The sequence below is a fragment of the Galeopterus variegatus genome, unplaced genomic scaffold (assembly GCF_000696425.1).
Source record: "Galeopterus variegatus unplaced genomic scaffold, G_variegatus-3.0.2 Scaffold33, whole genome shotgun sequence".
Taxonomy (NCBI): Eukaryota; Metazoa; Chordata; class Mammalia; order Dermoptera; family Cynocephalidae; genus Galeopterus; species Galeopterus variegatus.
The window spans coordinates 495,931-504,099 of NW_007726144.1; the positions used below are offsets into that span (position 1 = coordinate 495,931).

At 57.6% G+C, this 8,169-nt stretch overlaps 1 protein-coding gene across 1 annotated transcript in view; it reads left to right on the forward strand.

Moving 5' to 3' along the window:
- Positions 1 to 7,521, forward strand: part of NES (nestin) — an 8,152-nt gene extending 631 nt beyond the window's left edge. The window contains exons 2-5 of the mRNA XM_008570425.1: positions 1 to 445; positions 1,506 to 1,630; positions 2,891 to 2,964; positions 3,198 to 7,521. Of these exons, the coding sequence (XP_008568647.1) occupies positions 1 to 445; positions 1,506 to 1,630; positions 2,891 to 2,964; positions 3,198 to 6,982 (4,429 nt within the window). The 3' untranslated portion in view covers positions 6,983 to 7,521. The remainder of the gene's footprint in view (positions 446 to 1,505; positions 1,631 to 2,890; positions 2,965 to 3,197) is intronic.
- The last annotated feature ends 648 nt before the right edge of the window (positions 7,522 to 8,169 follow it).

Consider the following 8,169-nt stretch of genomic DNA (forward strand, 5'->3'; position numbering starts at 1 on the left):
GCGCGCCGTCGAGGCGGAGAAATGCGCCGGGGCCTGGCTGAGCACCCAGGCGGCGGAGTTGGGGCGCGAGCTAGAGGCTCTGCGCTCTGCGCACGAGGAGGAGCGCGCCGGCCTGAACGCGCAGGCTGCCTGTGTCCCCCGCGGTCCCGCGCCGCCCCGCGGGCCCCCAGCGCCGGCCCCCGAGGTGGAAGAGCTGGCCAGGCGGCTGGGCGAGGCGTGGCGCGGGGCAGTGCGCGGCTACCAGGAGCGTGTGGAGCACATGGAGACGTCGCTGGGCCAGGCCCGCGAGCGGCTGGGGCGCGCGGTGCAGGGTGCCCGCGAGGGCCGCCTGGAGCTGCAGCAGCTCCAGGCGGAGCGCTGTGGCCTGCAGGAGCGCAGAGCGGCGTTGGAACAGAGGTTGGAGGGCCGCTGGCAGGAGCGGCTGCGAGCCACTGAGAAGTTCCAGGTGAGGCGGTCGGGGACCTGGGTGAGACCACGCTTCAGGAAGTCCCTGTGAGGCTCAGAGACTTTCTGGGAAAGGAGTGGGGCGGGGTGGCTGCCGATTCAGGAAACCCATACCTGGTGCCACAGGCCCTGAGTAGGATGGGAATGATAGGGATTCAGAGGTCTCTCAAAGCACATCCCTGGAAAGGCAGGCGGGCCCAAGAACCGTTCCAGAAGTCCACTCTTTCTCTGGATGGCACCTACCAGGTGGCTCCCTGGGCCCCTCCTTAGGCTCTGCTATCCCTCCGTAGATGCCCAGCATTTCCCCCAAAATGCTAAGTCTCATGATCTGGCCGCTCAGAATCCCCGAGTTCCTAACAGTCCCCTTCCCCCTGACGGGAGGGGTGAGGGGTCCTGGATGAGTGGTCAGCGGCACCTCTCCCGTGTCAGGGCTTCTGGGCTCCTTGGAGCACATTCCAGAGGCCTAGGACAGCTGCTCCCCCTCACACTGCACAGATGTGACCAGCAGCTGAGAAAACAGCCTCTTGTCTGTTCCAGACAGAGGTCTCGACATGGCCACCTCCCCACCCCCCCTCTCAGAGAAGAAAGATTCCAGAACATGTGGGAAGTGGGGGGTGGGGGGCTGATGTGAGGAACAGGAGACAGCGATGGGACTGGAGCTGTTTGGCTTCCAGTCCTGCACGCTCCAGTCCTCTTGATTAATCGTTTTTCCTTCTGCTTCCACTTTTTTCCCCCTCCTCCTCTCTGTAACCCATCTCCTCTCTTCCCTCACCACCCCCTTCCTGTGGGAGCTGAGTTCTAAGCAACATGTGCTACCATTTAATCATCGTCTTCAGAGGAGCCAAGCCGTGGGAGAGGGCTGAGAGGGGCCCCTGTGCTCATTTGGGGGGAACTAGAGGGGATTCTCTGTGCAGGGAGAGGGGCAGGGGAGGGAGGGATTTGCTCTACAGAGAAGTCGGTCAGGGAGCAGAAGATGCTGCCACAGCAGCCGAGGAGGATGCGGGTTAGTTAGCAGGAGGGACCCCACCTCCTTCATTGACTGCCTCTGGCTTGCTCTGCAGCTGACTGTAGAGGCCCTGGAGCAGGAGAAACAAGGCCTACAGAGCCAGATCGCCCAGGTCCTGGAAGGCCGGCAGCAGCTGGCACACCTCAAGATGTCCCTCAGCCTGGAGGTGGCCACATACAGGTAGGGGTAGGCCCTGACCTGCCCAGGCACACAGATGCACAGACGTGTGCTGGGGCAGACTTCTCAGCTAAAAGGGCCCAGAGGCACAGGTGGTGTCATCTTTGTTGCCACTGGGTTCTGTGACTCTAGGCTGGTCACTTCCACAGCAGGATATTTCCCACCTGAACTAGCCCCTGTGGATTCAGGACCAGAGAAATGTCTTGTGCTCAGGAAATCCCCCTAGGGGAGGTGATATTGTTGGGTAGGACAGCCTCAGGAGAGGGGGCTGGACACATATTGGGCATCTGCACCCAGACCCTTCCCCCAAGTGGCTGAAGAGCCCCAAGACTCTGTGTATGTTCTCACACCGAGTGGATAATGTCCCTGGGCAGCCTCAAAAAGGAGGCATGCAGGGAGGCATGAAGAGAGGGGCTCCTCCTCCACAGGGACAGAGCTCAGAGGGAATGATACTGCATTGGGAAGGACAGAGGTGAGGCTACAGCGAGTGCCAACCAGCTCAGAGATCACGGAAAAGAGCAGAGAGCAGTTCAGCAGAACTTGATGAATTGGTGGCTCCCTCCTCCCCCAGTCGGCTCCAAGGGGCACTGAGGCAGGGGCCTGGACAAAGACCTAAAGAGCTTGGGATCCAGAGTGCTGGGAGATCCCAAGATGAGGGCCTTGAACCTCAGTCAAAGCACTGAGGTGAAGGGGCTGGGCAGGCTCTGAGGAATTTAACCACTGGTTTCTGAAGCATGAAAAGGATTTGGAGAGAGGGAGCTGAATTCATTTGCTTTTGTCTGTCACCAGCTCTGGGGCCCCAGGGGAGGAGGAGGGAGCCCATCCCATGGGAACGGCCTGGGAATTCCCACTTCCCCTGAAAAGCCCCCCTTCTCAGACCCTCCAGATGGCGGCATGGACAATGGCAGCAATTAGCATGATAATCGGTCCCCCACACCAAGGATGAGGTCATTGGCCTGGGATGTGGGGGGAGACTAGTCTAAGCAATTTGTGGGTGTGCCCGTGGCAGCATCCGACTGTGAGGGAATCTGCTTGTGTGTCTGTGAGCTCTGCTGTCTGTCTCAAATATGTCTGTGACTCTGTGTGACAGAGTGTGATGTCTGTGGGTATGTGACCATGTGATTTCACCCTGCATGTGGCTTTTGTGTGATAGTGGTCAAAATGAAGAGTGGGTGGCAGTGCCAGCTCTACATTTCCCTGGCTGGCTTGTTGCCTGCAGGCCTGGGGCAAAGGGCTGACCCAGCTTTTCCTCCCTCATCCCAGGACCCTCCTGGAGGCTGAGAACTCCCGGCTGCAGACACCTGGCGGTGGTTCCAAGGCTTCCCTCAGCTTCCAGGGTAAGAGAGGGGGCCAGGTTTTCCTCAAAACTACCCTTCGCTTTTCATGCCCCAGATCTACCTTTCTGGAGGCACCAGTTTAAGTCTTAACTCCTTGGCCCCTAGCAGCAGTGCGCATCCTCTCAGCCCAGACACTGGGAGCCAAGGACAGGGCCATGGGCACTCTTGCCAGAGTGGTGGCTGCTCTGTGGCTCCCCTCACTGACACTGTTTCTTCCCCTTCTGCCTTTCCAGACCCCAAGCTGGAGCTGCAATTCCATGGGACCCCAGAGATCCGGCGGCTTGGACCTTTGCTCCCTGTCCTGAGCCCAATTCCCCTCCCCTCACCCTTGCCTGCTACCCTTGAGACACCTGTGCCAGCCATTCTGAAGAGCCAGGAATTTCTCCAGGCCCATGCCCCTACCTTGGCCAGCACCCCCACCCCACCTACACCTCAGGCTTCCTGTCCTGCTATGGATGCAGAAATCAGAGCCCAAGATGTCCCTCTCTCTCTTCTCCAGACACAGGGTGGGAGGCAACAGGCTCCAGAGCCCCTGTGGGCTGAAGCCAAGGTGGCCACCCCTACCAGCATCCTGCCAGGACCAGAGGAGCCTGGGGGCAAGGGGCAAGAGTCCAGTTCAGGCCAGTCCCCTGAGGATCATGCCTCCTTGGCCCCACCCTTCAGCCCTGACCACCCTAGTTTAGAGGCTAAAGATGGAGAATCTAGTGGGTCTAGAGTGTCCAACATATTCCAGGAGGAAGATGAAGGGCAAATCAGGGGGCTGGTAGAGAAAGAAGCAGCTATAGAGGTCAGAGTGGTGAACAACTTGCAGCAGGAAACATGGCAAGAGGAAGGGGATCTGAACATGAAGAAAATCCAGGATTTCCAGGGTCCTTTGGAAAAAGAAACCCTGAAGGCTCTGGGAGAAGAAATTCAAGAGCCACTGATGTCTCTGGAAAACCAGAGCCATGAGATGCTAGAGAAGGAGAATCAGGAATCTTCAAGGTCATTAGAAGAAGAGATCTTAGAAACACTAGAAAGTTTAGAAAAGGATGATCAAGAGCCAGTGAAGACTTTGGAAGAAAAGGACATGGAGGTAGTGAGATCTCTAGAAAAGGAGACTCCAGAACTACTTAAGCCTATAGGAAAAGAGGACCCACAGACATTGCAATCCCTAGAACAGGAGAATCAAGAACTGATGATGTCTCTTGAAGGTAATCTGGACACATTTTTATTTTCAGGAAAGGAGAATCAAGAATTAGTGAGATCTCTAGAAGAGGAGAACTTAGAGTCATTGAGGGCTCTAGAAAAGGAGAATCAAGAGCCACTGATACCTCAAGAAGCAGAGGACCAGGAGACATCGAAACCTCTAGCAAAAGAGAATCGGGAGCCCCTGAGGTCTCTAGACAAAGAGGAACAAGAGAGATTGAGATCTCTTGAAAAAGAGATTCAACAGCCACCGAGGTATCCAGGGGAAGAAGACCAGGTGACAGTAAGACCTCTAGAAAAGGTGAATCCGGAGCCACTGAAGTCTCTTGGAAAAGAGCAGGAGATAGCTAGACCTGTTGAGAAAGAGAATCAAGAGTTATTAAAGTCACTAAAAGAAGAGAGTGTAGAAGCAGTGAGATCTTTAGAAACAGAGAACCTAGAATCAGTGAAATCTGCAGGAGAAGAGAACCTGGAAACACTGAAATCTCTCAAAACTCAAGAGTCACTATGTTGTCTAAGAGAAATGAATCAGGGGACAATGAAACCTCTAGAAAAGGAAATTCAAGAACCACTGGGATCTGTGGAAGAAAACCAAGGGACACTGAGACTCCTAGAAAAGGAGAATCAAGAACCACTGAGATCTCTGGAAGAATGGAACCTAGAGAATTTGAGATTTCCAGAAGAGGTAGAAAAGGAAAGTCAAGGGAATCCAAAAGAGGAAGAGGACTTGGAGGAGGGAGAGAATCAAGAGTCACTGAGGTCTCTGGAAGAAGAGAGACAGGAGCTGCCACAGTCTGCAAATTGGCAGAGGGGGGAAGATACAGACCAAGAACTGGGCCAGGAACCCCCTCTCGGGAGGGCTGTAGTGGAAAGTGGAGAGGATGAGGTGGAGCTGGACCTGAGGGAGGAAGACAGCTTCCCTGGGAAGGAAGAGGTGGTAGAGCAGGGAGAGCTATGGCTGAATGCTACAGGGGAGGCCTGGTGCTCAGGCGAGGAGCACCCTAGGAGCCCTGGGCCCAAAGAGCAGAGGGGCCCAGCTGAGGAAGCCTGTGGGAAGGGAGGCACTGAGGGCCTCCAGGACCCTGAAGGGCAGCCAGAGCAGGTAGAGGCCCTAGGCCTCCAAGCTCCGCAGGGAATGCCAGAGGTGATAGAGTCCCTGCTGGAAGTTAAGAATGCAGCCACAGGGGGTGATCAACCCTCCCCAGAGGTCACCTTAGGGTCAGAGACAGCCATGGGTGAGTCTGCTGCAGGAGCTGAGCAGGGACTGAAGCAGGAGGTGGTAGGGCTGGAGGACCCAGGCCTGGTCAGAGAGGAGATGATAGAGCAGCCCCTGGGGGAGGAAAGTTTGGAGGCAAAGAGGGTTCAGGGCTTGGAAGGGCCTGGAAAGGACCTAGAGGAGGCAGAGCTCTCCAAACTGCCCAGAATGTGCAGAGACCCCCTGGAGTCTCCCAAGGGCAGTGAAGAGTCGGAGCCTGAGACCCCCTGGGCAACAGAGGAGGCATTCCCTGCTGAGACCTCAAGCCATGATGAAAGTGATGCCCCCCAGCCTAGGCCCCTGGGGTTAGAGGAAGCTGAGGAAGATGCACAGCCAGTGCTGGGCCCCACCAGCCCAAAGTCAACCGAACCCTGGTTGCCCACCCCAATTCTGGAAGATGTCCCTGGATCCCAGCCCCAGGCTGAGGGGAACCAGGGGGCTAGCTGGGGGATGGAGGGTGGGGCTGAGGCCCTGGGGAAGGTAGAGAGTGAGCAGGAGGAGTTGGGTTGTGGGGAGATCTCTGAGGGCCTCCAGGAGGAGGGGGAGGAGAGCAGAGAAGAGAGCGAGGCCGATGAGCTAGGGGAAACCCTTCCCGACTCCACTCCCCTGGGCCTCTACCTCAGGTCCCCTACCTCCCCCAAGTGGGACCTGGTTGGAGGACAGAGGCCCTCCCCTCAAGGGGAGGCCAGAAAGGAAGCCTGGGATCCTGCTGTCCTGACCTCCAAGGGCCTTGGGGACCAACCCTCAGAAGAGGGGGAAGGGGGAGGTGGAGAGGAGCAGTGTGGCCATGACTCTGACCTGTCAGAGGAATTTGAGGACCTGGGGACTGAGGCTTCTCTTCTTCCTGAGGTCCCCAGGGAGCTGGCAGAACCTCTGGGCCAGGTGGCTCCGCTGTTACTGGAGCCTGCTGCCTGGGAGCGGGATGGGGAGTCTGATGGGTTTGCGGATGAGGAAGAGAGTGGGGAGGAGGGGGAGGAAGAAGATGAAGAAGAGGGAATGGAGCCAGGGGCTGGGCAGTGGGGGCCAGGGTCCTCCGTTAGCAGCCTCCATGTCCTTAGTAGCCCTCAGAGAGGAGAGCTCCTGGAGTCTGACACTGTGGGTGTCAGTGTCCCCTGGGATGATGGCTTGAGGGGCACGGTGGCCGATGCCCCCGTGACTGCCCTGGAGACGGAATCCCAGGACAGTGCTGAGCCTTCTGGCTCAGAGGAAGAGTCTGACCCTGTTCCCTTGGAGAGAGAGGACGAAGTCCCTGGCCCTCTGGAAACCCCCAGTGAGGTGGAGGACACAGGCTCCAGGGAAGGGGACACCCATGGTGTAAATGGCCGGGGCCCCAAATTGGAAGAGTCAGAGCACGTGAATGGGGGGGTGGTGAATGGGTTGGAGCAGTCTGAGGGAGTGGGGCAGGGAAAACTGGGGGGCCCTAAGGGGGCCCAAGGGAGCCCCTTACAGGAGGAGGAGAGGGGTGCCCTGAAGACCCCTTGGGCAGGGGCTTCTCTTCACCTGGGCCCAGGCCAGTTCCTGAAGTTCACTCAGAGGGAAGGAGATGGAGAGTCCTGGTCCTCAGGGGAAGACTAGAGAAAGCGCTCCTTGCACACTGAGGACTTGGGGCGGGGAGGGGGTGGGAAGACGTCCTCAAGCCCCCTCCCTGCTCAGGGGCAGCAGCCTTAATTTATGATCTCTGGAGTTGCAGTTTCTGTCCTAGAGGCCTGGCTGGCCAAGGTGAAATGGGGTGTGGCACAGGAGCCCGTCCCAAGAATGGAGGCTCTAGGAATGAAAACCTGGGGCCCTGCAAAGGGGACATCCTTCCTGCACATCCCATAAGCTTAAGTCAGCAGAATCCCTATAGAACTAGGCCCCCTTTGCTCTGCATCCTATCAGGTGGGAAAGGCCTGGAGCCCAGTGGTTCCTCCGAAGGGAGGGGGCTGTGGTGGTCTTTGTGCCAGGGCTCACCAGCCCCGCCCCAACTCACTACAGCAGCAGCGCCCTCATGGGATGTCTGGCCTGTGGCAATGGAGGGGAGAGGTGGTCCCATGTCTTGAACCCCTTCATCCCTGCCTCTTGTGACCTTGTCTGGCTCATCCTTGCCTGAATAAAGTAAAGCCTCTGCCTATAAAGTCTGGACTTTCTTCTCTTGTTCAAGTGGGGTTCTCAGGGATGGCTCAGGAGCAGAAACAGCAGGGAGACTGCAGGGGAGGAAATTGGAGATGCTGGTGTTGGGGGGGCTGTCTCCTGAGGAGAGGAGGAGGAGGCCTGCTGGGGGAGATGAAGGCAGACAAAGGCTGCAGGCAGCAGTGCTGGGGGCCTGGGGAAGGCTGGGCCGCTGCCTGGCTAGGGGAAAGCCAGTCCAGGTGACCTCAGCGCCTACAGAAGCCACGCCTGTCATCATCTCTGCCCACAGCACTGATTACAGGGATTAGGCTTTGGGACCTCCCCCCCCAGCATATCTTCCCCACTAACGTCTCAGTGCCGCCAGCATAATAAGCCCTCTTGTCCCCAAACCCAAACAGTTGTCTGGCCTGTGATGGCTGGGTCAGAGCAGGGTGAGGGAAGGGGGAGGCAGGCTTTGCCTTAGTCTGGCTGTGTGGCCTCAGGTCACTTTAACCTCTCTGAACCTCAGACTCAGCCACACAAGGAGGGAGGCTGGGCCAAGTGAAGGGGTAGCGCAGGCAGGAGGGAGGCTAGGGGAAGCTTAAGGGCTGCAGCTGAGACCTTCAGCAGGACGGTCCTCAGGGCTGAAGCAGGAGACAAGGAGGAAGGGAAGG